This window comes from Trachurus japonicus, chromosome 4 (genome assembly GCF_045865225.1).
Source record: "Trachurus japonicus isolate A0001 chromosome 4, Traja_1.0".
Classification (NCBI taxonomy): domain Eukaryota; kingdom Metazoa; phylum Chordata; class Actinopteri; order Carangiformes; family Carangidae; genus Trachurus; species Trachurus japonicus.
This window is the reverse complement of record NC_140910.1, coordinates 21,546,348-21,573,697: the sequence shown is the minus strand read 5'-3', so window position 1 is coordinate 21,573,697 and position 27,350 is coordinate 21,546,348. Positions and strand designations below refer to the sequence as shown.

The following is a 27,350-nucleotide window of genomic DNA, read 5'->3' as shown; positions in this document are numbered from 1 at the left end:
GTGTCGCCTTGCTTTGCTTTTTTACCCCACAGCTCTGCAGCTGTTGCCAGTAAAACCACCGCTGAGTCTCCCATTCCCTATGATTCCCTCCCGACTGAGCCAAAAAAACACTTCTTGCAACACACTGGAGCAGAAATGATTCGTTGTTTAATCAGAAAATCGATTGACAGAAACCACATTTTGAGAATTTTTAGTGACTGAAAATGTGTTATAGGTAAACAAAGCATACAATAATAATAATATTTTTTTATTATTATGTTCTTTTTTTAGTTCTCTGTTATAATGCACATACAAAACAGCTGTGGAATAACTTTGTTATCTTGTACTTGTGAAATGCTGGTCTCCAATAGAAAAATAAAATATATATAGATATGAATAATAATAACAATAATGTATTCATAAAATTATTCAATTTACAGCCTAATATGTTAACCTTGCTTTTATCTGGTAATTTCTTGAAATCCTAATCACATAATAACATTCATAATGTAGATGTGTGATTATGATCCCTCAGCAGTGTTCAATTAGTGCCTTTCTTACACTCTCATAGCCACTTGGAGGAAGGATCTTCTGCAGCCATCAATATCACACCTTGGTTGTACTAACTTATTATGGATGACGCTACTTTATTCAAGCAGAAATGATGAAAGGGTGAGAAATATTATTCATGTTGCTCAGTAGATTGAAATCGAACATTTCTCAGCTCAGTGGTTAATGCAGAAGATCTATGACCTTAAACATCAAAGTAAATCTACACCAAAACAGCATTTTCTTAGATTTTGAAAAAAAGTATATATTTTTCTTATTATCAGTTAAAACTGCAAAGTACTTTTTCTACCACATGCGGCAATGTGTGACACAGCAACTCCAACTTTATAATGTGATGCAGTGTTTCAGTTCTGCTGTGTGCATTTTCATTAGAGACACAAAAAGGCACACGGAGCATATTTTTAAAAATATGATACACCTTTAATAAAGGATGCACATAAAGCTACACAAATGTCTACATTCCCCGCTGACTACAGTGCTTTCCTTAATATTGCACTTCAATGTTATAATGTGCTTTTTACTGGTACAGGTAGAGCAAGACAAACAGACACTAAGGCAAACAGGAGACAGTTTTAAATGGACACTCCTCGCCATCATACAGATGGTTTAACAGGAAATATTAAGAACGTTAAGCTTGTTTCTCCATTATACACACACATTAAGTACAGTTAACTTCAGCAGCAGAATCGGGTGTCTGATAAACACTGCTTTCAAATGTGCAACAATGCAGTCAGATAAAAACACAAAACCATTATCAGCCATGACAAATACTTTAAGCACATTTTCGATGTAAGTTTCACGTTTTTGGGGTTTGAGCAGAAGCTCAGGAGTTAAATCATTTAAAAGACTCTTATCCCCTGCAACATTAAATGTTACTGTGTTATGGGGCAAAAGCATGTGGTGAAAGTAACATATAGCACTTGTATAACAATTTAAAAAAGCAGCACACACTGACAATCCAATGCACACAAACATCAATGATTTATGTTGCTGCATTTAGAGGTCCACACTGGTTTGTCAAGTTGACCGAGGGGAAGAAACAACATTAACACTGTGGAAAAACCGATTCAAAGTTAAGACACATACAATGCTTGTGTTTATTTGTGCAATCGATTCTGTGCATTGATATGTGGTTTGCTGATTAGTAAATTTCACGAGACTTGTAAAAAGAGTAAGATGAGTCATCTTGGTTGGTTGAATTAAAAAGAACAGCAACTATACAATCAAAAAGTCAAACATTATAAAGGTTGAGTCGCTTAATACCTTTGCACAGCAAATTTGAACTCAAGACGTTCAGGCAAAGATGAGATTTCCAAATCACACCTGTTTCAATAAAATGACAGGATGAAATCAAAGAGCCTAGTTGTGCCATCAGAAACTGAAGCCCTTAACTGGTAAAACTATAACACTTTTACAGAATAAATTAATAATAGTTTGTAATTAAGTATTAAAAATGTTGCTAATGCTGTTGTGGAAGAGAACCTACATCCCAGTGATTCTAGTTTTTTTTTTTTTTCCAAATAGACAAGTGTATAATACCAAATATAAAAAAGACTGATTATATTGTTTATCATATGACGGCTGAAAATCAGACCTGCTATAATATATCAGTCAATTTGTTGTTTGTTGAATACACTCAACATCATCTTGCTAAAGGCTTATCAAAATGTGTTGGAGGATTCTGACAAACTGTCAAATCCTATAATTCAAAAGTTTGTTTCTCATTATAAAAATGTCCCAACATAAAAATCCCTTGGAGCGTTTTCATATGATAACTCCTCTCTCTTCTTTTCATTTTAATGAAGCCTTTTGCCTCTTGATTAGACACGTCTCACGCAAAGCGAGGGTCGAAAAAATAGTAATACATCATTCAGTTCAATGCTGCTTAGTGGTTTTTTTCGGGTCAATGGTCAGCAGAAAGAGCACACGGAATAAAATCTTCACAGTTTGCAGGTCAGGCAGTTAGCGTTGTGTGGTGTTTTGTGGAAGTATAATGGGCGTGCAGGCGATGCCGGCAAAGGATTCTGGGAAGTGCAGATCCCTCTCCCACTCGTCCGTCTCTGTGTTGTACACCTGCACGATGCTTGTGACGTTGTTCAGGTGCCAGTTGTAGCCTCCGACGATGTAGATCTTCCTGTCCAGCAGACAGCAGCCGGCCTCGGACTGCCCCGCTCTCATGGGACTGACCGTGGTCCACTGGTCGTTCTCTGGGACGTAGTACTCCACCGCCAGCACGTCAAAACATCGGTCCACGTGGTCCATGCGACCGCCCAGCGCGTAGACCCGGTCCCTGCAGCCGATCATGGCGTGCAACACTCTGGGTTCATTCATGGGCGCTCTGAAGTCCCACTGGTCCGAAGCTGGGTCGTAACAGTGCAGAGTTTTTTTGTCATCCAGCGAGACGCCGTAACCCCCCGAGATGTAAAGCTTGTCTCCGCAGGAAGTCCCCGCGTGACCCCAGATCCTGCGTTTTAGCGGCTCCACAAAAGTCCACTCGTTCTTCTTGGGGCAGTAACACTCCACGGATGACAGGCTGCCGGATCGGTTGCGCCCCCCGGTGGCGTACAGCTGTCCGTGCAGCACGTTGAGCTGGAACTGGATCCGGGCCTCCTGCATGGCCTGGATGCGTAGCCATTGGCTGAGGTGCGGGTCGTAGCGGAAGCAGCTGTCCACCGCGCCCTCCCCGCTGCGGTACTGCAGGTGCTGCCCGCCGACGACGTACACGAAGTTATCGAGCACGGCGACGCAAGCGTGGCTGCAGCCCGCCTCCATCTCCGTCAGCTCCTTGAACTGGCGGGAGCCTATGTCGGCGAGGTAGTACACCTTGGTGCTGACCGTGCGGTCGTTGTCGGTGTAGGGCGTGCCGCCGAAGGTGATGAGCGACATGATGTCGGAGCGGATGAGCGTCCGCGACGACCGCATCTCGTGCTGCCGGAAGGGGAGGATCTGGTAATTGAAGGCCTCGAGGAGATACTGACGGCAGCGCACGTCCTCCACCATGATGTCCACCGTCTGAACGCTGTCCACCAGCTCCGAGGAGCGCATGAGCGGGAAGCGGACGTGGCAGAGGACGCCGCTGGCTTGAGCCCGGCGAGCTTCGTCGTACTGGAGCCACCGGATGGCGGCGTGGAAGAGGTCGATCTCGCTGCAGTTCTTCAGCTTGTTGCTCTGCAGGAAGAAGACGAGGCGCTCCATGGGAATGTGCAGGAAGTCCTCCTCCTCGGCAATCTGGAGGAAGTGACGGAAGGTGAAGGTGTCCACCGACTCCTTGAGGGAAGACAGGCTGAAGGTGGTGGCCATCTGGCCGATGTGCAGGCAGGTCTCCACGCTCATCGCCGACTTGAGGAATTCCTCACAGAGCTCCACGACCGGGACCATCTGGAGAAACACGGCCGCTCCGAGGACGTCCTGAATACAGTCCAGATCTAACGTGACTTCTGCACTGTAGGCAAAGTCAATGATATGTTTCAGCCCACGGGCCGACAAACCCTTCAGCTCAATGGTGTCTTGGTTTGATTCCCTCATGCCTCCGGTAAACATTGCCCTGAAACACACAAATGAGTCGATTAAAACACATGACATTTTGGTCATTTCCATCTCATCTACACGCATGGCACTAATTTCCATTACTACGTACGTAAGGATTATTGTTTTGTTAAAGGTGTCCATAGCTGATGAACTGAAAACTGCTATTTAAAGGGGACATATGATGGAAATATCACTTTTTGGAGGCTCTTTAACATATATTTGGATGTTTGTCTTGCCTTCCAGCCCCCAAAATGTGAGAATTGACAAAAAAAATCTGTAATGTGCAGGCTCCCTAGGTTGAAATCCACATGGTTTGTTTGATCCTTGGGGTATTTTGACCAAAGCATGTCACAGATATGTCTGGGAACAATTTTGATTTGTGGAAAGGGGGCATAATATGTCTCCTTTAAAGAAACAAAGAAAAGAAAAGCAAAACAACATCATCAATCACAATCACACATCACAACAATTTTAAAACTTAATGTTTGGAATATAAATTTTGACTCGTAATTAGTAAAATGAGAGAAAACAAACACAAAAGCATAATTTTGCATTTTGTTCCTCCCACCCCAACCTTCTCCTCCCGACTAAATAGCTTTGAATATGATGAATCTGGGAACTGCAGCGTGCTCTCAGTGTAAATTGCTCTGGGTAAGAGCATCAGTTAAGTGCTTCCAATTTAAAATGCAAATGGCCAGTGAAGAGTCTTATGATTTCACTAACCTGAAGTAATCACTACAAGCAGCCAGCACAGCTCTGTGGACCTGGAAGCGCTCCTCATTGATGGCTAGCACGACGTCAAGGAGTTGGCCTTGATCCCGCAAGACTGACAAGCCCTGAAGGAGAGTGGTGCTGTGGCTCGGGGCCGAGAAAGTGCAGCGCAAGGTGCTATTCTTGTTAGCCATACTGGAAGAGAAGGAAAAGCCTCGTCACAAGCTGTGAAACAAGGGATCCTGTACTTCTTTAAATAACTACAAACTTTTTCTTCAGTACTTCTGGATTAATAGTAATTATCTTGCTGGCATCACTTATAAGTTAAAACATTTCCTCAACATCCTCAAAAAAGTTCCACTTTTTGTTCATATGTCCTTTATTGATTCACTTTGTTAAATGAGGCATACAATGGCATCCAATTACATAGCAGGTAGATTACAAACGACCAAAATGCACTTGGTCTACCCACCACACAGGGACTGATCCCATTGTTTGAAATCAACGTTTAACACTAGGCAGAAATTAGGTCATGAAATATTTAATGAATGGGCTGAAGACTGAAGCTATGAAACATTTAAGCCTGTGTTAACATGGATCAAACAATATGCAACATTTATATTCAGCTGAACAATCAGTTTTCTTCCATTCCCAGACTTTACACACACTGTGGCCTGATCGTATGTATCAAGTTACTGTGACTTCAGGAGCCATGGATATGGTAAAATGGAAAAATGACTATAAAAATAAACGGTAGTTTGGTATTTGAAGAGCTAAAAAATGTCCAAAGGGACATAATCTGGGCTGAACCTCAGACACAAAAGGAACTAAACCCCAACTTATCTGATTATTTTAACAACCAATAATGGTGCCAGTCTGTGCCAAAGACTTGACTGCAGTAATCTGAAGCAGTCTTCCCATTACCACACTAGCCCAAAATAACGATTTCAGTAATATGTTGTTGGTGGGACAGGGAAATAATTTCCTAACATGCGAATAAAATCAAAAGTGTCTTTTGTCACCTTTACTGCAGAAACAAGCTGAGGATCTAATCATCTGTCTGCACCCAACAACTATTAGCTACTAACTTACTTTTGGAGCCTTTTTACCTTGACATACTTTATACTGATAGAGCATTTGCTTCACTGCTCCTCCCTGAGCCCAAAGTATTTTAATGCAGCTAAGTTTCCAATACAGCTTTCTTCATTTACCGTACATATTTTTGACTTTTGTTGTCAGATAACATTATAAGAACGAAATAGTGACTGAAACACCTAAAAAAACAACAACAACAAAAAAAAACAGTAGGAGCATGGAGTTGCCTAATATCCACCAAGTGTGTTTATTTTTCCAGCTCCAGCACATCCATCGCACTCTGTAATATATCTCAAGTACTGCAGATATTTTTGACTTGGTGGGAAAACCACAGGTGTTAGTTACTGATAAACAGTGGCTTGGTAAAAAAGAAATGTTTATGCTCAGCATTTCTACTGACAAATAAGAAATATAATCTCAAATATTCAAAATACTTCTTGCTTATACATCCACTGTGGATCAGACCCTAGACATTATATCAGATTCTTCTGCATCTTAACTTTGAATGGTGTTGGGTGGTTTTGTCATATGGAACTATCATCTGAATATTTATGGGTGTAGACCTCTGATCTGACAAGAGAGACTATTAAAAACAGCACCTTGGGCTCTAAAAGACTGTCAATGATAGTTTTCAGGTTTTTTTTAAATATATGTTTTAAATATTTAAGCAATATATCACGACAGGCCGTGGTATATGCTCATTATACCACGGCTAAGGGGCGTTGTTCGGCCCGACGCGAAGCGGAGGGACGACAACCCCCTTAGAGTGGTATAATGAGCATATACCACGGACTGGAGTGATATATTGCTTTTATAAAACGGTTACGAATAAAGGCAATATAAAAGAGGGATACGCAATCAATTTCATGTAGTTTTATTCAACCAGAAATACATATTATCCAATAAAATAGCCTCACTGTGAAAAAACTAGTCCCACCTCTCCAGACGTTAGCTCCAAATTAGCTCTGCATCTCGTCTTTTCCTCCGCTTTTTTTCAGGTTAATGTCACTGATCAATCCCCTCTACCGTTGTTAACCCTCCCCGGAGGTGAAAGTTCACCTTAAACATGTGAAGTCAACTACTTTAGTCCGTTTTTTAACATCGTAAAAACACCAGCTGTCTTTTACTACGGACTGCAACAGTCCGTTGTCATGGATACATGACAACAACTTCCATTCATACCAGTCATACGTGCCTGACGCGGAGTGATAGCTTACGCTGTGATAAGGTTTTAGAATAGTAGCCGTGGTATATGCTCAATATACCACGGTTAACAACCAATCAGATCGCCGGATTTCACCTTTCCGTTTTATAATCACCAATAATAACAGAATATTTTATCTTTGGTCTAACTGATTAATAAGGCAGTGGTTGCATTTAAGTACTGCTTTAGCCATGATATGATAATATTCATGTTTATAATATTACAATAACATAACATGCATCTTTTTGTTTGTGGCTGCACAGAATAGCCTATATTTACCACAAATACATATGAAACTCATGCACCCTAATAAACGCAGGTCTAATTAGATGCACTCATGTAGAACATAAACATACATACCAGTACATCTAAACCAACAGGAGAGGAAGGAAGCTGACAGCCAATGATTGAGTTATCCTAAAAACTACTTGGAGCAAATGGCACCACAGTTTAGTTTCAGACCAACTGTGGACTGGGCTTAGGTGTGTCACCTCCTCTAAACTGACAACTGTTACACCTTTACTCCATTTCCATAGCTGGCCATCGATAAATAATAGATAAATACATAAATAAATAAGTTAAATAAAAAACTAAACACAGGCTGTGTGTGTGGACGCCTGGAGGCCAGGATAAGCTCCTCGGCGTTTCCTGGTTCTATAGCTGCGACGCCGACATCCTGCAGCGGTGACGGACTGCGCTGCGGTCCCAAAGCCCGTGGGTTAACTCTTCGAGCAAGGCAGCAGCACCAAGGAACCGCTCCCCCCCAGTGCCCCGGACACACCACCACACCCTCACCCCCCTCCCCTCCCCTCCCCTCCCCCGGCTCCACTCACCTGTTCTGCGGATGTTTCGAAGCAAAATCCCCTCCATCCGACTCCGCCATCTTCTCGCACAGGGCAACAACTGGCATGGGGCATTTTTAAGGACTGTTACCAGGAGGCCAGCGGCGCGGTGGTGGTGGTGGTGCTGTGCAGCATGGTGCGGGGCCAGAGCAGCGCAGACAGCCTGTTGTTCAGGCACCGACAGCGGGCGGTCCGTGTCTGCGGTGCCGCGGTCCTGTAGTGGAGACGGTGATGACCTCTCTCTCTCTCTCTCCACCGGCTGTTTGCTGCCCGTCCTCCTCCTGCACTGGCAGCGTCTGGCCACTGGGAGGCGCCATTGTCACATTGTAGGATAATGGGTCCAAACCACCAACTGTATGGTCCAAGCATGCAGCCAGGTAAGCAAGCCCAACATAAACTGTTTTAAGAATTAAATTAAAAACTATATAACATCCCTAAAGGTGTTATCGGAGGAAAACCAGTCCATAAATGAGTTGTATGAAACAATGTCAGAGTCTCTTGCTCTTTAAGTTTACAGTCCTATACTCTTAAACACGCTTAATGCACTATGTTGAAATGTCAACCCCTGTAATTATTATTTTATTTTATTTTGTATTAACTGTTTGATATGTTGTGTAAGCTTGTACTGTTTTAAATGCAAGCAAATGTTTTTTTTCCTCAAATGAGTTCAAATTGGAATGTATGACATTGTGAATTTGAAATAAAGCTTTGAAATGAGAGGGAAAAAAAGCATGCAGCCAGGCCTCAATGATTGATTTTTTTTTTAAATGATCGATTTATTTATAAAATGTAAGAGAGAAAAAAAAAAGCAAACCTGCAGTGCAAAATCAAAATACTATCACAAATTTAACAAGCTGAAAGAGGCAGGCTAATGTTGACGGTCTAACCAAAGTCCTTCTAGCAGCTCAAGGATGAATGTGTGTGTATTATCACTCCATATAATGCAGTCAAAGTTCCTATTTATCTTGCCTATCAGTTTATAAAAGTTATTATCAAGTGTTCACAGGGACATGAACGGAATTTGGTATTTCTAACTTTAGATATTTGCGGGAGAGAATCACGTTAACAAGCGTGAGATTAGACGCGACGTCACACGCGAGGTCAGGACTATGTTTGTTGCCGGAAGAGACTGCCTGTACCAAATAGTGAAGCAGATATCACACAAGGGACAACACGGCTGAGTTTATGGAGTTTGAGAAAAACAGTTTGAGACCGAGTTTACTGAAGACAAGCTGAAGGAAATGGAGGAGAAAAGTGAAAGAGGGAGAGAGCTGCGGTGGAGTCTATGGGGGAATCAAGTGGTGAGTGTGGTCACTGCCTGTCCATGGCCGCTGAAACCAGATGTTTGTGCTGCCAGTCGGACTCGGACGTGTGTTGTCAATGCCCGGGCGCTATTCTGGACGCGGAAAGTTGCTGCATAGCGTATTTGGAGGAGAGTGGGTGAGTTGTTTTCGTCTCTTTTCAATAGAAACCAGCTAAGCTAACAGATGTTTGATGGCTCGTATTATGTGCTGGGACCCTGTTTGTACTGTTGATGACGTTTGGTGCTGTTCTGAGCATTATTTGTGGGTAGGTATGAGTGGCTTTTTGATTGGTTGCCAAAATACTGCGCTGTTTGTTATGGTGCGGTGACGGTCTTTGCTAAAGTTGCTACAACTAGAGAAGCTAGCGGTTAGCAGATCTCTTCATCTAACTCGGTGTTATGGTGAGTTGGACCATGGGTTAAACTTACGCCGGAATATCCCTTTAAATAAAACTATAAAAGCTAGTTGTGTAAAGTAACATTTACAGTAGGCTATAGTATAGCTTAATGATCTTTCATCTTTTATTTCCTGTGATCGTGTCCTATAAACACACTCCTTTTATTTGTGTGTCCGTTTTGTGGACCACGGAACTGCTTGACTCTTTTCTTCAGTAAAGCACCTTTTTGTGTCATTTGACCGGAAAAGTGCTGTAGGTTTATCTCTTATCTTTCTGTCTTTTTATACTTCTTGCTTCTACATCGTTTCAGAACTGTAGCCTAACTTTAACCTCACTAACGTTACAGTAATTAATAAGACAGTTTCACTGCAATTAGTGGTTTAGACAGCAAGTATTTTTGAACTTTCCCCAGTACAGCTGCAGACTGCAGACAACTGCAAAAATGACAGTTTTCACCTATTTTTATTTTTGGTGCCAACGATTTAACATAACAGAGTAGTTGTCAGGGACCATCCATCTCTGAGAAATTACATCAGACCAGACTACATGTTTCCACTGTGCAACTGTCCAATTTTTGGCCATGTGACAGACTGGTGACCTGTCCAGGGTGGGTGACACTCAGTACACTGTGGGTGACACTCAGTACACTGTGGTACCCTTTCATAGTATTTTGACCACGTCACATGCTAACATGCTGATCTCAGTCAATAGACTGGCTCTGGTGTGGTGATCCATGGTGGTGACAAATAAAATGTGTCGAAGCTGAGCAGCATAAAAATCGTGAGCTTAGAATTATAAGGTTCTATCTCCATTTTTTTCAAAATTGAGTTTTTTGCATAATATCATCCATTAGTGGTCTGTTAATGCCTGTGTGGTGCTATTTTTAAATTTTCAACATTTTTTAATTAGTTATTCATAAAATAAAAAGGTTCTATCAACCAAAACAAAAGCCGAGTTGGAACTTTGATGCTCAATATCTCGGAACTACCCAAAACGGAGATAGAACCCTATAATTCTAAGCTCACGCATTGTTGCTGAATGCACTACAACCAGACAATACAGGAACGAGGAAGAATAGCTTTTTGGACTTTTTACTGAAAAACTAAAATGCAGTGTGGTACAAAAAGACAAATAAACCACAATGACATGTTCTCATTTAAACAAGGTCACCACTGAGGTCTCTTTTGCTATGACTAATCTTGTTTTTCACCTTGCATGAGCAGTTTCTCTAAAAGGCCATTGGGTTTTTTTTTCCTGTTGTTGTGACCACTTCCTGTCACATGTTCACCTCTCTTCGTATGCTCACACCTTTACAGCTCTGCCACCACATCCACTACTTCTTCGCCTCTGCAGTCTCAGTTTTCATTTTACACTGACCATTAATGAGCGACAGTCTTTACAGTAACGCTGCTCTGTTTTATTTGCACTTTGCTGTGTTTTCAGACAATGACAAATGTAAAAAAAAAAATAAAAATGTACAGTTTGTTTACAATGTATAATATTAGATATCAGGTTACATGACTGTTGTGGTGTTAAAAGTTGAGGAGTAGTGGATCCTTACACTTGCAGTCATTTAATGAGAAATGAATGGCTCTTAATTGGTTTCCTATTACATTTAGTATATCATTTTAGGATACATATAAGCACAAAAGTTCAGTATTCATTTTGCTTGTATTGTGATATAAATCAAAGTTTTAATGGACATAAATGTTTTGCTAAACAGTAATGTGTGTACCAAACTTTATGGCCATCCATCCGGTAGTTGTTTGTTGAACTACAAATGTCAACATTGTGTTGGAGCAAGAGGAAAATCTGTCATGACCTGTTTTATGTACAGGAAAAACCTAAAGACATCAAAAAAGAAAAGAAAGTACAACACAATTGACTGTCACTGACAAAGTTTTCTGCAAAAATATAAAACTCTTAAATCAAGAAAAGTATTAACCGAGTGTTTAGTAAATCAACACATTTGTTAACCTATATGTGCATGTTTGTGCTATGAGGCAGTAAAAATTGGACTTTCCATCTATTTCAAGTTGAATCTGTCTTCACATCAAAGACCAAACCGTTCCTGTATGTCAGCATAGCGATCTCATTGTCCACCTGTTCGAGATCTGTTATTTCTCCTTCTCTGGAGCTCCTCAGTGCCTGCTCCGTAGACCCAGGACTGTCATCACTAGTTCCACCTGACATCCTCAAAGTAGTCATCTCACTCTCCACATCCTCGTCACTCTCGTCATCCGACTCTCTTTGGAGGACGGTGAGCTCCCCGACGTCCTCAAGGACAGATTTCCCCTTTGGGGAAGGCGGCTGGAGAAGCGTCAGATCATTCACCTCCTCTTTCTCCTTCAGCATCGCCTCCTTTTGTGGGTCACATTAACACATGACAGTTAGATTCAAGAGGCAGTATTCAAAACAGAAAAAAAAGCTGCACTGCTATTATGTCTATATAATAGAAATAATAAGAGTAGGTTAGGTGCTCTGCTCCCCTGCCATGAAATATGGGGGAAGATTTACATTACTCTAATGTCTCAACACTCACTTTGCTAAATATAAGTATAAAAACGAATCAGGTGAGCACAAGCTTCTGGCTGTGTAAGATTGTATTGTGTGCAGTGGGTTTTACTTTTATAGTTCAGTCACAAAAGGTAAGGTAATTCATTTGTCTTGCTATCAAGAAACTGATAAAGACCCTTTGTCCTGTTGGTCATCAGGTTTTAGAGTTATGTAAAGTATTGCATAGGTTTTCAATGAGATGAGCTTATTTTTTAACCACAAAAGCAGTTCACACTTCCTTAAAGAATATATAATTAGATTGCACTGATTTACTGAACTCTCTGTTTATTATGTCTGAGGAAGTGAGTTATACTTTCCAGTGAAATAAGAGTGAATGATAAAATGGTCCAAAGGTAAAGGTTTCAGGTAAAGAGCAGTTCTGTGCGTGAGATTTACCTGATTCTCCGGCAGAAAGAGGGTGAACTCTGGAATAACAGGTTTCGGCACAGGAGGAAAGATCTTGTTTTTGATTCTATATGTTAAAACAAAGCAGGAAATGTCACAAAAAGATCCACATAGGATGTATAGCTTATTTCAATTATTGCAGATAAAACAATGGTAGATAACCCAAACTCCTTAAAATTGCCCTGTATGGTAAAACTGAACAGCTGCTAAATAAGAGCAACATATAAGGTGGTAATATAAATTTAAAAAAGAAAATCAAATGACCCATAAGTAAAAAAGTAAGAAGACTAACGAAAGAATGATTAACAAAATTGTACAGATTGTGTTGTGAGTGTTTTTATAGCTTCTTACCTGGTCTAGCTTATGGTTGCTAAGCTCATGTTAATGCTATTTTAGATAGCTATATCATGTCACTTTGCTCTGTTTGTGCTTCTGTTGCTTTAGCATTTCAACAGAAACATCTTGGAAATGTAAGGAATTTAGTACCATTATAAATGTTTATAAATATAAATTATAAATGATTTTAAGCAAAGACATTTTAACCACATGTGCAACAATATCTATAACATTTTTAAAAATGAGACAAATACCCACCTCTTCAAGACAACAGTGCACATTGTTGTGCATAAAAAGAACCCAGTCAGCAGGCCCAAACTCAACCACACTAATTTTGGGCAGAAAAATTGAGATACGGAGTAAGCAGTTTGCACCAACACATGGGAAATCTCCACCACTATTTAACTTATTGAAATTTAGAGCTGATTTCATGAGTCAGATACCATTCATTTGCTTCTCTGGGAAGGTGTTGATAGTTGATATGGCTTTAGGTCCTTCTCCCGCCCGTGTCACTGCAGCCAGGCTGATGTTGTATTTTGTCCGTGGTGCCAAGTTTTCTAGCCGGTAGCTGATGAGTGAGGCTGATATATTCTGGCACTCTGGTGAAATGAGGCGTTGTCACAGTAAGATTCATTTAGCTATGTTATTATCAGGTTTCACTTTCTGAAATTGGTACAGACATGAAACATGTTTGTCATCCACAAGATAAGCATATAGCTTTCAAAGGAGGTATCAAAACATGTTGCAATATTGCACATTAAACAGGTTAACAAGTAGGCTATATGAGGAAATATGTTCCTCTAGCTTTGCAAACTGTTTCAGATCAAAAAGAATAAAATATAATGTGGCTTTCACACCTTCCAGCCCGTCTTGTGAGCTGATTTTCACACTGCACAGGCTGTAGTGCGTAAGGAAACCTCGCCGGTGCTCAGTGGCAACTGCTTTCCAGGACAGGATGGCAGAATTCTGTGCGTCACTTGAGGCAGTGAACCCGGGCGGTTCTTTGAGTGGTGCTGATGAAGGAAGGCAAAAGAAGAAGAAAAAAAAGGTTAAGAGCAAATTTTCCCCTCCTGCTGCACACACACCGTTACAGTGCGTGCAGGCAAACCTTGCTCTTTTGCATGATTGTGGTGCACTAGTTTCTACACCCCAGCACTCATCTGGCAAAATATGACAGTGCTATATTTATTTCTTGCCACAACATGCAGAGTTTTTGTCAGTTTTTACCCAGTGACAAAATAATCATTTTCCAATGCTGAATATAGATTTTTCAATCTCTAGGGCCTATTGGGAACAGTGGGGTTGGTGCATGCAAGACTTCCATACTTACTATTTTGAGTGTGTAAGTGCGTTCACGCTGACAAGTATGGCAAAATGCAGTGCTGTTAGTGCCCGGATGGTGCGCTCAAAAAACAGGTAACGGTCAAAAAGTTGAGTGCTGAACGCTGGACACTGCTCACCCGCAATGATCGCCATCTTGGCTACTGTACGTAGCAGAAGGGGAGAGACTACTAAACCATACTGAACAAATGTGTCGGACAGAAGCCATTATTGGGTCAATTTAGCTGTCTGAACTAAATTACTGCCAATACGGTGTGATGTCCGTGGCTGACTATCACAAGTTTACCCACTGAGCTCTGTCACATTTTGCAAATATTTACAACTTGTTAAGCCTCTAATGCTAAAGTCTTGTAGGCTACAGTAGTGTAGACAATTTAACTCGCATACAACAAACATCAGCTGGTGATACCTGGCAGTAACCCGATTCAATGGGCAAATGTTGCAATCCTCATTTTTGGTTAAGTGCACAACGACCTTATTCAATTTGGGACAACACTATGCTGTTGAACTTTGTACACTACGGAAGTAAGTAGGCTACATAGTTTACATAGTATACTATATGGAAGTGTAGCCTACTAATGGAAGTATCCGAAGAGAGACACGGTGAGTCTGCAGTCTTGCGTTTATGTCACTCTCTTAGTTTGTATGTCAGCATGTTAATTAGCAAGTACAGTTGAAGCTAATAGCAGTTATTAGTGCAGGTAAACCAAAATGTTGGACTTGTTGATTAGTTTTAGAATCAGTTTTAATCTTTCATTTTTGTTTTACTTGACATAATTAATATGTGACAACCAAAGTTCTCCAGCAGGTATAATTACTGTATAAGGTAGCCTATATGCAGTTTATTCTTGTTTAATTTGGAGAACTTGTTACAGCCCTATGAATTGGCAGCTAATGCAGACGTGTATAGTGCAAGACAGTGGCACTATGGAAGTGTAGCCGTTTTATGTAGGGCAGCAGCAGACTTACTCACATAGCCTCTCTTTTAAGTCAGTGGCCATGTTTGTTTTTACAGCTCTTGCTCATTTGGTGCTCATAGTATAATGGCCACATGGACATACAACCAGACCATGGCACACAGTCTAACCCTATAGCAGTGTATACTTGAGGATATGAGGCCCACATCAAGATGACAAATATGCTGAGCCCGTGCATCTCTGTGTGCACAGAGAAATCTACTGTAAAGACACTTACCACCCTCTTTTTTGTAGAAGAGGCACCTTTTGACGGTGCGTGGTTTCCCAGTGTCACACTCGTGTTCAAAGTAAAGGTAGCGAACATGGTCTTGAAGTTCTGTAACAGACACAGAGAGTTTGTGAAACGTATTTATTGTACAAATTCATATTAGAGAAATTTAAAACTGTCCTTTGCATCTTCTTTTGCCTCTGTAGAGCAGAGAGGTTGTGTGTTTACAAGACTGATACAACTTACTGTTTTTTACTTTCTTCCTTTCTTGTTTTTTCCTAGTTGCTAAAGTTATCACATTTGCTGGCCTTGAATCTTGATCTTGAAGCTCATACCACTGCTTGCAAGTTTTCTTAATTATTTTTACATCCAGTGTCATGTGGCCACAAGCTGACAGGAGACAAACAAAGAACAGTCTTAAAGGACTGTGTAATGATAAATACACATGATATGTGAAACAGCTCAAATACATTCACCTACATTTTAATCCTGCAGTAGATTCAGCCGGCACTTGAATGAGTGCCGGAGGAGAATACCCAACTAAGTTCCTGGCAATAACCGTGATGTTGACAGCAGAGTATGACACATAAATAACAGTGTTTGTGTCGTTGTGATGTCTTGTCTTTGTCTTACAAGGACATCCAAGAGAAGACTGTGTGTCATTCAACCAGTAGGTCACCCCTCCGACTGTGGCTGCATGTGGCCTTACCTGAAGAGCAGACAAGACAAACCTCAGTTCGGACAAACAGGAGAGGATACCAAGTAAATAAGGCAGTGGCTGACCTGGTGAGGGGGGGCAGTAGGTAAATCAGTCAAATGGGTTAGGGCACCAGGTTACAAATTACGTGTAGCCTGCTACTGATCCTCAAAATCACAACTTGTGTAGTGCGGTGTTCCTCAGTAGTGCGCCTCTTGAACGTAGCGCAGGGAAGACTCGTCCCTCACTCAATCCCCTATACACCTTTTTCCGAACGTCAAAAAACGTAAGCCGGTTTTGCTCTTTTGGTGGAATTTCATGTTTATGTTTCCATGGTTTCGGTAGTCGCGGTAAATGCATGGATTTTTTTGTTTTTTCAATGAAAATCTGTAAAACGCATGGATCATCTCACCAGCTTTTAACAATGGATATCACATAAATTGACATCCGTGTTAAAAGCCAGCATTAATAGATCCATGTGTTTACTGCAACTATGACAACGACTGAAAACCATGGAAACGTAACATACAATTCCACCAAAACCGGCAAAATGGCTTCCGGTTTTGACCATAGATCACGTTCGGAAACTTGTGGATAGGTTGGGTATAAAAGGACTTTGACTGGTTTCAGTCAGTTTCTACCTGGTTCCTGATGGTGGCCTTGAGGTTTTTGAGTAGGGTCCCCCACAAAAAATACTTTGCAGAAGTTTCATTTGACATTTAAAGCAGAAGTAAGCGGAATGTTTGTGTTAATATAAGTCTTAAATAGTTATATCTTCCGACAGCAATCACTTACATAGAGTGTTTGGTCCGAAACACGAGTCTGTCAGTCACTCTGCTCTGCTGTAAGCCGAGGAGAAAACTTGCTTTGTATCCTACAACCTTTATCCAATGAGGAGAGAGAACGGCATAAAGAGCTGTGTGTGCAGCCAAGGGATGCGCGTGAATGTGGTGACGTAGGGACGAGGGCGGGGGCTGCTAACTCCATCGGCTGACAAGAAGTTAGCCAAAACGACCAGATCGCTTACTTCTGCTTTAAAGACCCCCTCCCATGAAAATCGTGTTTTTCGTGCTTTTCACATGTTCCTGTGGCATTTTTCTTGTGTTAGAGGACTTATCAGCAGAAAAGGAAGTGCGAAATTGCATTTCTGAGTTTTTCTGCCTTCAAATTGCTCTGAACCAATGGCAGACACAAACTGGCAGTTTCAGGGAGACTGGAGTTGACTTGTCACAACTCCAGGGGAGGGCACTAGTGCTGCAAGCTCCCGCCCCGCTCTGCATCTGGCTCAGAGGTGAAAGGCTTGACAGCTCGGTGTCAAGCCGAGGGTGGGAGGGAGTGGCTGGGAGGGTGCAGAGCAGCGCAGTCTCCGCCCACCCTCCAGAGGCGCATTGCTAATGAGCTGCTCGTTTTAAAATGACCAAAAAGGGTCGCGGGAGGGGGACTTTAAAAATCATCGTTCATTTCCTGACACTTGATTTTCTCACAATTTTTCACTCCCCTGTTTACGACAAATTATCCTGCACATGTGTTGAAATGCTGGGACGAGTGAATGTCTGTCCTTCATTGGTTTACCTTCCAAGTTAGTGTCACCTCTCGAGTGCCATTTACAGCCTCTGTTGTGATGGTAACTTCAGGTTCATGTTCCAGCTCTGCAGTAAAAAACAAAATATTAGTAAGCCGGCTATTTGATCTTTATACAAACTGTGCAATGAATTTGTCTCACTTTCACAATTATAAAGGCTTCACTAAATTCACATCAGTGGAGAATTTACAATCTGTGAAAACAGTACTGAGTCACCTGTATAGATTTTGAGGAATCAAAATCAAAGCAGTCAAAATTAATATCTGGTCTTCAGATGGGAATGATGGATTTCTATATTTGAGTGTGGATTTATGTTATCAAGTATGCACATCACCATTTCAGGAACATAGTCATACCTGAACCCACAGTTAAGATAGGGGAGGAGGTGGGATAATCTCTAGAGTCTCAGATATGACTAAGTGGGGATATGATGCTCCTCTCTGATGTTGTGTTACTTTGTGATTCATAAAATAAAAGGACTTTACGTCTCCAGCAGTTTCATGAGGCGGAAATTATTTCAAAGACGAAGTTGTTTCCAATAAACCCTCAAACCTTTATGACCCATGCATTCATTAAAATAGATAACATGACATCACCTGCAGGTACAGTCACAACTTTAGACCATTTGCTCCACAGTGGCTGTTTAGCTTGAGCGGACCGATGTCTGATCTGAACGTGGTAAGCTGAATGGTTCAACAGATTCTCAACAATGACCTGGTCTGTACAGATGGAAAGGAAAACACACATTTTGTTCACAAGAGATTGAAATTGTGGTAGATTATCTTTCCTCTTCTTCAACAAGTTCAAATTGTGAGGAAACCATTCTTCATTCTTCTTCATTCAAATAGTGCAGGTCTAGTCCATATTCTTCATAACATTACAGACGAGAGACGATGAGAAAACTGGTCCTTATTTACTTATTATGTGTTTTTGGAAATGTTAGCCACCTGTTATACATACATTTATCAGGCTCTTTTTTTGGGGACTTCTGGACTTGAGAGCTTTGTGCAGTCACTATGGAAAGGGGAAACAGATAAGTTAAACTAATAGTCAACTGGTAGCGTGGTTCAGAAGTAAATCCAAAAGAAACACATGAAACATGAAAGAGTTGATTTTAGAATAGTTAATTTCAAAGACTTTACAAGGACATAAGCATATGAATACTTACACAAGGTGGTGTTTGCTAATTTCTGTCAGGGTAATGCAGACAAAGTTTAAATGGTTATTTAAGGTTGCAAAAGTGTTCATTTTCTTCAGATGCAAAAGATTTGGTACTAAAACACTAATGTGCCTTACTTTTTCCCATGATGAGTGTCCATCTCGGCGAAACCAGACCTCGGCTAACGCATGTTTGTCCTCAGCATCCCAGACTAATGTGAGGTTGTTTATTAACCGGGACACTGAAATATTTTTTGGTGCTTCAAATTTAACTGTGGAGGGAATGCAAAAACCTTTAATTGTACCTGTAATGATTTTTTCAACTTAATTTTGAAACTTTGATCGCTGTGCTCTCAGTAAATCATTGCTTCAAAAAGGACAACATTGTATTTTAATCTGCCATATTGTTGGTCAATTAGAGAAGTATTCATTACCTATGTGGATGAGTACCACAGACCTCCTGGGTGACGTGCAGCTGAGGTTTCCTTCATGAGCTTCCACCCATATGTTAATAGGTCGACGTCTTATCAGCCTTTCCTCAATGATCTCATCGTAGTTTTTCTTGATGTTTCCAAATTTTGTTTCACTGCAGAAGAATATGTTGAGGTGTGAGTGATGAGAAAATACCCTTAACGTCTAGCCACTGTAGTGCAAGTATTGCCTGTGGCCTTGGGCTACACGGTTGATGACACACATTACTTGTCAGGTTTTTTTGTGTGGAAAAACAATTAAAATTTACAAAACTCTCTTTTAGATTTTTCTTTGACTTTGTGATTCTCTAAGTATTTATAATAACATATGGTATTATACTGATATACATATTAAAATGGACCAGGTTTGTTTGTTTGTATCTTACAGTGCTAAATGTTTACAGTTATTTTAGCTGAAAAGCTGTCCAAGATCTCACAAAGACAACCACAGTGCACACCAAATCTGCAAAGTGAAATGGCTGATGGGACTTTGTTGCATCTAGTATTTGTTCTATCAATACGTGTTCTTAAAATACTAACCTACAAAAAATGGTTAAGTAGATGTTACCATTTTAAACCAGTGTGGCTTAAACAATACTCACTTAAAGTAAAGGTCATACGTGACATCGCTGACAGTTGTGTTCATGCTCCATTCACAGGTATAAACAGATTCACTTGAGCTCTTCCTGAAGCACTCAGGACTTGAAGGAGCCTCACATGTTGACCCTTTGGAGACAAGTTATCAAATGAGTTTTAACCTTTTGTTAATATATAACACATACAAAGTAAATAAAGACCTTCTCTTTGAGATCGCATCAAAACCAAATCTGGCTATTCTGACAAAGTTAATAGAGGTTTATTTAGTCTCATTCCTGTGACTGAGCCAAGCGTTAAAATGAAAAAAATATATTGTATTTGTAAAATCATAACCTGTAAATGTGATAGGGGAGGAGGTGGGATAATGTAGAGCTTCAGATATGACTCGGAGGGGATTTGATGCCCCTCAGTGTCTGTCACTTTGTGATTCATGTACAAAATAAGAGGACTTTACGTCTCCAGCAGTTTCATGAGGCGGAAATTATCTCAAAGCAGACTGAGGATGAAGTGATTTCCAATAAACCGTAAAACACGATCCATGCATTCATTAAAATAGATAACATGACATCACCTGCAGGTACAGTCACAACTTTAGACCATTTGCTCCACAGTGGCTGTTCAGCTTGAGTGGACCGATGTCTGATCTGAACCTGGTAAGCTGAATGGTTCAACAGATTCTCAACAATGACCTGGTCTGTACAGATGGGAAGGAAAACACATTTTGTTCGTAAGACATTTTTAAATTCTGGTAGATTATCTTTCCTCTTCTTTAAAAAAATGCTTTAGTCCATGCTGGAGCAACACTAGGTCCCGCAAACTCAGTTATTAGCTAATGTAGCACAGACATGTTGTGAGTGCTAGCTGAACAGAGAATGCCAAAACATAAATCTGGTTGCCAGAAATGAGTAAAGAGAGAGGCCAGGTGCAGAGCCAGCAGACAAGGAGTGCAGAATAAAAAATAGAAGAAAAAAAAATCCCCAAAAAGGGTGACAGCAACATTAAGATATCTAGCTACTGTATAGGCTGGGCCAACATATATTTGGGTTGCCAGCTGTCCCGTAGCCTATAATATGGGATTGTAATAAAATGCACTGTCCCTTACTGACAGTGCACAGGACACTGACAGCAAGGATCGTGGCGCAGACGAAGAATCAAAGTGAGATAATGTAAAAAGTCTTGCAGTGGTGTCTTGAAAACTAGAGCTAACTATATAAAGAGCGAACAAACCTAAGCAAATCAAAATGTGGGACCAGGGATGTCACGAATCGATAATAGATTTTTTTGGTATGATTATTGTCAGAGAAATAATCACGGTATTACGATTATCACGATTATTATGCATTAATTAATTTCACAACACTATTAATGTGTAAAATCAAATATAGTTAAAATATACATCACTAATTCTAAAATAAATATGACCAATTATTAATCCGCCAGGGGAAGTGTTTGAAATATTCAAGTCATGTCATCGATACCAAATGTTTAAGTTAAAGCAGATAACAGCGGCACGGCCGTTTCGGCTAATGCTGTGTTCAAGGCAGGCTTTTGAAACCGTAAGTTACAGCTTCAAGTCACAACTACGACTTGGTAGCGTTCCAGGTAACCCGTAGCTCGTGTTTTTACCGTCCTGTTGTCTGTGAAAGTTCCCTATAACGGCCACTCGTAACTTCCGACCCGTGAACTCGTACCAGATCGAACTGGTATGACTTCACAGGAAGGAAAAACACAAAGTACGAGTTTCCTTGAACGCACCATGAGTTAGCAGCCCCCGCCCTTGTCAGGCATCAATTGGTCCTCGTGCTACGTCACCACATTCACGCGCATCCCTTGGCTGCACACACAGCCCTTCATGCCGTTCTCTCCCCTCATTGGATAACACTTGTATCCCACAAGGAAAATTTTCTCCTCGGGTTACAGCAGAGCAGAGTGACGGAGAGACTCGTGTTTAGGCTGAAATACTTCATGTAAGTGATTGCTGACGGAAAATAGGACTATTTAGGACTTATATTAACAAAAACATTCCACTGATATCTGCTTTAATTTTAAGCTTTTTTTTTAAATTACAAATGACACTCTAGCATTTAAATACCATACCAATTCAATGCTACGTTAGGTAAATGGACCAGTATCTGTGCATTTACCTTTACTTTGGCGCACATCTGCCGACACGGTTCATACATAATCGTTTTTTGGAAAGTGACGGTATTTAGGATTCTTTGCGATCAATTAATTGTGGCATTTAATACCGCGATTAATTGTGAAATCAAGTAATTGTGACATCCCTATGTGGGACATCGTCTCAATATGTGTGACGTGAGACAAAAGATGACAATCCTGTGCAGTCTCAGACCTGGCTCATTTGGAGCAATTGCTCCAAAACAGGGAGTGCTTGGACCCAAAGATAGGTTAGTTTGGGCATATGTAAACACGGCAATCACTCAGTTGGCTCTGATGCTTAAAGCAAGTGAGGTGTGATCACCAGGAATGGGTTGTCCACGGCACATGGGCCTTACACCAGCCCCGGCCACGCGTATTTGTTATTACACACACATAACACAGTAATTACAAAGGAATTGCCTAAAACATGATTTAACATGATGACTAAACTGATAGTAATACTGGATCCTCTGTATAATACAAGATCGTCCTGTACTGAAAAATGAAATGCATTATCCCTCACTGAATCAATACAGGATGCTCGCCCTACTTTAATGCTACACTACGTTCTCACATGCCTGCTATGACTTTAGGAAGGATGCATAGTGGAGAAGTATTAAATCTGAATGATAGGCAAGTTGTCTTTCTCACCATCTTTGTTGCCCTAGTTGCAATAAATAAAAATTGACAATACATTGTCTATGAAAAGAGTGGCGATGAAAAGTCAGGGGGCTGAGGCCCACTTCAGTATTATTCCAGGAGGCCCTGAATTACTAGCAACGGCCCTGAGTGCAGGTCCATATGCTTCATAACTGACTACAGAGACCCAACAATTCCCAATGTTAGTCCTCATACCATAATCGCTTGGCTGGCTGCTTGTCAATGTTTTTGGACAAATGCGTTTTCAGACAAAGAAAAAAATTAGCCTTACTTTATGTGTTCTTGAAATTGTTAGCCACATATATACGTACATTTAACAGGCTCTCTTTTTGGGGATGCCTGGACTTGACAGCTTTGTGCAGTCACTATGGAAAGGGGAAACAGAGTAGTAGTAACAGTCAGCTAACCCAGTATCATGGTTCCTTCAGTGTGATTCAAGTGTGATTCAAAAGTAAATCCAAAGAAACACAGTAAGAAATGTCACCCACAGAAAACATGAACTAGTTGAATGGTTGATTGAAAGACTGATTACAGCATAAGAGTACTTACACAAGGTGGTGTTTGCTAATCTCTGTCAGGGCAATGCAGACATAAAGTTGAAATAGTTAGGGTCGCATTTTCTTCAGATGCAAAAGATTTGGTACTAAAACACTAATGTGCCTTACTTTTTCCCATGATGAGTGTCCATCTCGGCGAAACCAGACCTCGGCTAACGCATGTTTGTCCTCAGCATCCCAGACTAATGTGAGGTTGTTTATTAACCAGGACACTGAAATATTTTGTGGTGCTTCAAATTTAACTGGTGAGGGAATGCAAAAACCTGTTTAGTATTGTTGTAATTATTTTTTCAACTTCTATTGTGTCCTGATTAATTTTGAAACTTTCACTGTGCTTTCAGTAAATCATTGCTTCAAAAAGGACAACATTGTATTTTTAATTTGCCATATTGTTGGTCAATTAGAGAAGTATTCATTACCTATGTGGTTGAGTACCACAGACCTCCTGGGTGATGTGCAGCTGAGGTTTCCTTCATGAGCTTCCACCCATATGTTAACAGGTCGATGTCTTAATTCCTCAATGATCTCAGTGGAGTTTGTCTTTATGTTTCCAAATTTTGTTTCACTGCAGAAGAATATGTTGAGGCGTGAGTGATTACAAAATACCCTTAATGTCTAGCCACTGGGAAAAAAAACAAAAAAAACTAGCCTATGTTCCCACAGCCTTATGTTCCCACAGCCTTATGTTCCCACAGCTCTATGTTCCCACAGCCTTATGTTCCCACAGCCTTATGTTCCCACAGTCCTATGTTCCCACAGCCCTATATGCTCCCACAGCCTTATGTTCCCACAGCCCTATATGTTCCCACAGCCCTATGTTCCCACAGCCCTATGTTCCAACACTTGAGATTTATCACATGGCGGATGCTCTGCTACATGTGGAAAGATGTCTATGGGTGTGATGTTATGGGAACATAGGGCCTAATTTTCAGTGGGGAAAAAAAGTTAGAAATGTGGGATCATAGGGCTGTGGCAACAGTTATATGCTGTCATTCCGACATCCCGTCATTCTGACATTCCCACCATACAGCTATTATGACATGCCATCATCCCGCTGTTCCGAAAAGGCTTTATATAAGGAAATTCTGTACTCAGATGACTCCCTCCTACTTCTCTGGACTCTCTACTTCTGGACTCTCTCTTATCTATCTGGCCTGTCTGGCCTCTACCTGGTCTTTTTACTAAACTTAACCAACTCCTTTCTTCATTGCCTAACTCCAACCAGCGCAAAATCTTTTTGGGGAAAAAGTATGCTATTAAAGGAATTGTTGGAAAGGCAGGATGTTTTAAAAAAGAAAAAATACTGTTATTCCGACCATTGGAGGCAGGAATTGTCGGAATGATGGGACGAAAATTAGAAAATTAAGTATTGCCATTTAGACAATTAGAGGCCTATGTCGAACTGGTGGGATGTCGGAATGGCGGTTGCCCCCCTGTGGGAACATAGGACTGTGGGAACACAGGACTGGGCTACACGGTTCATGACATACATGTCAGGTTTTTTGTGTGGAAAAACAATTTAAATTTAAAAAACTCTAACTTTAGATTTTCCTTTGACTTTGTGATTCTCTAAGTATTTATAATAAAATATGATATTATACTGATATACATATTAAAATGGCCCAGGTTTGTTTGTTTGTTATTTTAGCTGTTAAATTGGCCACAATCTCATAAAGACAAACACAGTGCACACCATAGGCCTATAGTGAGACTTTGTTGGATCTAGTATCAATACATGTTCGTAAAATACTAGAATAAATGGTTAAGTAGATTTTACCATTTTAAACTAGCGCAGCTTAAACAATACTCACTTAAGGTAAAGGTCATATGTGACATCGCTGACAGTTGTGTTCATGCTCCATTCACAGGTATAAACAGTTGCCTTAGAGCTCTTCCTGAAGCACTCAGGACTTGAAGGAGCCTCACATGCCGACCCTTTGGAGACAATTTCTCAAAATAAGTTTTAACCTTGTGATAACATAAATCATATACATTAAATAAAGACCTTCTTTTTGAGATCACATCAAAACCAAATGTCGCTATTCTGACGTCTGAAGTTAGAGATTTTGAAGTTTGTAAATGAGTCCGATTACTGAGACTGAGCCAAGCGTCAAAATGAAAACAAATATATTGTACTTGTGAAAAGATAACCTACCTATGTGGTTTTAAAAAAAACAAAACATAGACACTAACACTGAAGCATGTCTGCCCAGAGCAATGCAGAGCAGATGTCATCTGTCAGTGGAAACCACATGATGCTGATAAGCTAACCAACGTTTTGTGGCTGATGTTTTACTTTTACTGTTAACGCTCTGTTACTTCCACTCGTCTGAAAAGCCTTGCGCACAGTGTTATGGTAAGATCAGATGTGAATGAAAGTGAACGAAAAGCTCCCTAAAGTAACGAAAAATTTAGACAGCATATGTTTTACCTTTGCTGACAGTTGTAAGGAACAGAAACACAACATATCCATGTAGTGAACTCCAGCATTTCAAAGTTTCCATGAGGTCTGACGGAAAGTCTCGAAAGATGATTGTTCTTCAGTGTTGGTCCATTTTGTCAACCTGACTTCATGTAACTTGGTTTTCTTTCTCAGAAAATGTCACAGTAGTTTCATGTCTCCCATGTTATACAAGTTGCAAAAAAAACCACAGTGAGGGGCGGGGAAATGGTGAGTGCGTTACACTCAGACAGACACAACAGCCATTCTGAAAGTGACAACACTTTGAAGTCATTGTGTTGAGTTTTTTTTTTTAAATATAAATTTCCTTCAATTGTTTTTGTTCTCATCAACCTGCCAGTCAAATAAAAATTGGAGGAAAGTACAGTGACATCTCTATATCCTCCATTAAGTGAGCAACATGCTAATCATCATGATACTGTTAGTCAAGAGGTTTGCAGTAGGAGAAGATCTGAATTTACAGTGGACCCAAAGTACCTAAACCTTAGTTTGTACATGTATTGTATTTAAGAGACTTAAAACCAGCTGTTCAATCTCTGCATTTGTCAGAAATTGTCGAAAAATGAATGCAGCACCCAGAGACACTGATGTAAAATGTCTTTAAATGTTAAAAAAACAACAATATAAACATTGCCAGTCTTTTTACTTCACAGTGGCGTCAGACAGGCAGACTTGAACCTACTGTAGGAAGGGGAAGTAGATGAGAGAAATGTACTGCTGCTCAGGTGGCTGTTGATTCTCAGTTGATTTCTGCAATACTGTTGCCTTTTCACTTCACACAGTAAACATGCATTGCAATGATGCAATGTTTACAGAAGTGAAAAGGCAACAATACTGCAAGGTCAAGTTTTTGCATACAATATTTTGCAACCTTTTCTAGTCCCATAACTATTTCTTTTTTCTTTTTTTCAAAGTAAAATATCAAGCTGTGCATTTTTGAGAACAACTGAGTGGTGGGTAGAGAAGTACATTTAAAGAGATGACGTCGGACTCTCGTGCACTTCTGGTTCTTGTAGTTTCTGAGGTTATCCCTTTATCTCAGATACAGTAATCCTCTAGAAACCGGGATGTGAAAGAATGTTCCTTCACCGCTCATGTTGTGGTTTTGGAGACTGTGGAGATGATTCTCCTGTAACTCCTCCTCATCTTACATCCTCATTTTTTACCAATTCCCATTTTTCAAGTTACAGTTTCATACCAAATCAGTTGCGCTTTCATTTTGCAAAGGTAACTCCCGTTGAATCAAGAGCATACTATGAAACAGACACAGTAAAATGCCTCTGCGTTGTCACTTGTGAAGCCCAGATTTACTTTTTCGATCATTGATTTTGAGTTGTCATCTCTCTGGCGTCTTGTCTTGTCTGTGTGCAATTTTTTTTAATTCTGCTTAATCCTATTTTATGTTTGTGTTCCTAGAACATTTGAATCCACAGTTTGAGAAACTTTGAGCCATAGAGAGCCACTACATGTTTTTGAGATAGTTTAAGCTACAGCAAGTCCTCAGTGGACATAAAATGCCTGTTGTCTTTTTTAGGCAGTTAGTCCTATAATAGTT

The 27,350-nt window shown here is 40.5% G+C and overlaps 2 protein-coding genes across 3 annotated transcripts; both read right to left on the bottom strand.

Moving 5' to 3' along the window:
- Positions 1-947: 947 nt before the first annotated feature.
- Positions 948-8,223, bottom strand: klhl26 (kelch-like family member 26). 2 transcript variants are annotated; one of them, XM_085774667.1, is made up of 3 exons: positions 7,921-8,223; positions 4,801-4,983; positions 948-4,093 (listed from the first exon to the last, which is right to left on the bottom strand). In XM_085774667.1, exons 1-3 carry the CDS (start codon positions 7,995-7,997, stop codon positions 2,512-2,514), a joined length of 1,842 nt encoding a protein of 613 aa, XP_085630793.1. In that variant the 5' UTR covers positions 7,998-8,223; the 3' UTR covers positions 948-2,511. The 2 variants fall into 2 exon arrangements, with proteins under 2 accessions (XP_085630793.1, XP_085630795.1); XM_085774669.1 differs by lacking the exon at positions 4,801-4,983 and having other exon boundaries at positions 7,921-8,218.
- Positions 8,224-11,538: 3,315 nt separating this feature from the next.
- Positions 11,539-26,020, bottom strand: il12rb1 (interleukin 12 receptor subunit beta 1). The gene is made up of 22 exons (XM_085774666.1): positions 25,766-26,020; positions 25,146-25,269; positions 23,754-23,899; positions 23,443-23,576; positions 23,327-23,348; positions 23,089-23,142; positions 20,529-20,651; positions 19,963-20,086; positions 19,325-19,476; positions 19,029-19,162; positions 18,901-18,922; positions 18,693-18,746; positions 18,329-18,451; positions 17,723-17,799; positions 15,934-16,162; positions 15,700-15,843; positions 15,463-15,561; positions 13,785-13,940; positions 13,371-13,526; positions 13,186-13,255; positions 12,583-12,658; positions 11,539-11,991 (listed from the first exon to the last, which is right to left on the bottom strand). The coding sequence occupies exons 1-22, from the start codon at positions 25,836-25,838 to the stop codon at positions 11,662-11,664; spliced, it is 2,622 nt and encodes an 873-aa protein (XP_085630792.1). The 5' UTR covers positions 25,839-26,020; the 3' UTR covers positions 11,539-11,661.
- Between the last annotated feature and the right edge of the window lie 1,330 nt (positions 26,021-27,350).

Excerpts from the sequence above, each read along its gene's own strand:
- klhl26 (XM_085774667.1), bottom strand. The coding sequence starts at position 7,997 with ATGCCAGTTGTTGCCCTGTGCGAGAAGATGGCGGAGTCGGATGGAGGG. Across the intron at positions 4,984-7,920 it reads TCGAAACATCCGCAGAACAG|TATGGCTAACAAGAATAGCA; the intron begins GTGAGTGGAGCC and ends CTTCTCTTCCAG. Across the intron at positions 4,094-4,800 it reads GCTTGTAGTGATTACTTCAG|GGCAATGTTTACCGGAGGCA; the intron begins GTTAGTGAAATC and ends TGTGTGTTTCAG.
- il12rb1 (XM_085774666.1), bottom strand. The coding sequence starts at position 25,838 with ATGGAAACTTTGAAATGCTGGAGTTCACTACATGGATATGTTGTGTTT. Across the intron at positions 23,349-23,442 it reads GACACTCATCATGGGAAAAA|AGATTAGCAAACACCACCTT; the intron begins GTAAGGCACATT and ends TTGCCCTGACAG. Across the intron at positions 11,992-12,582 it reads TCTTTCTGCCGGAGAATCAG|GAGGCGATGCTGAAGGAGAA; the intron begins GTAAATCTCACG and ends GACCCACAAAAG.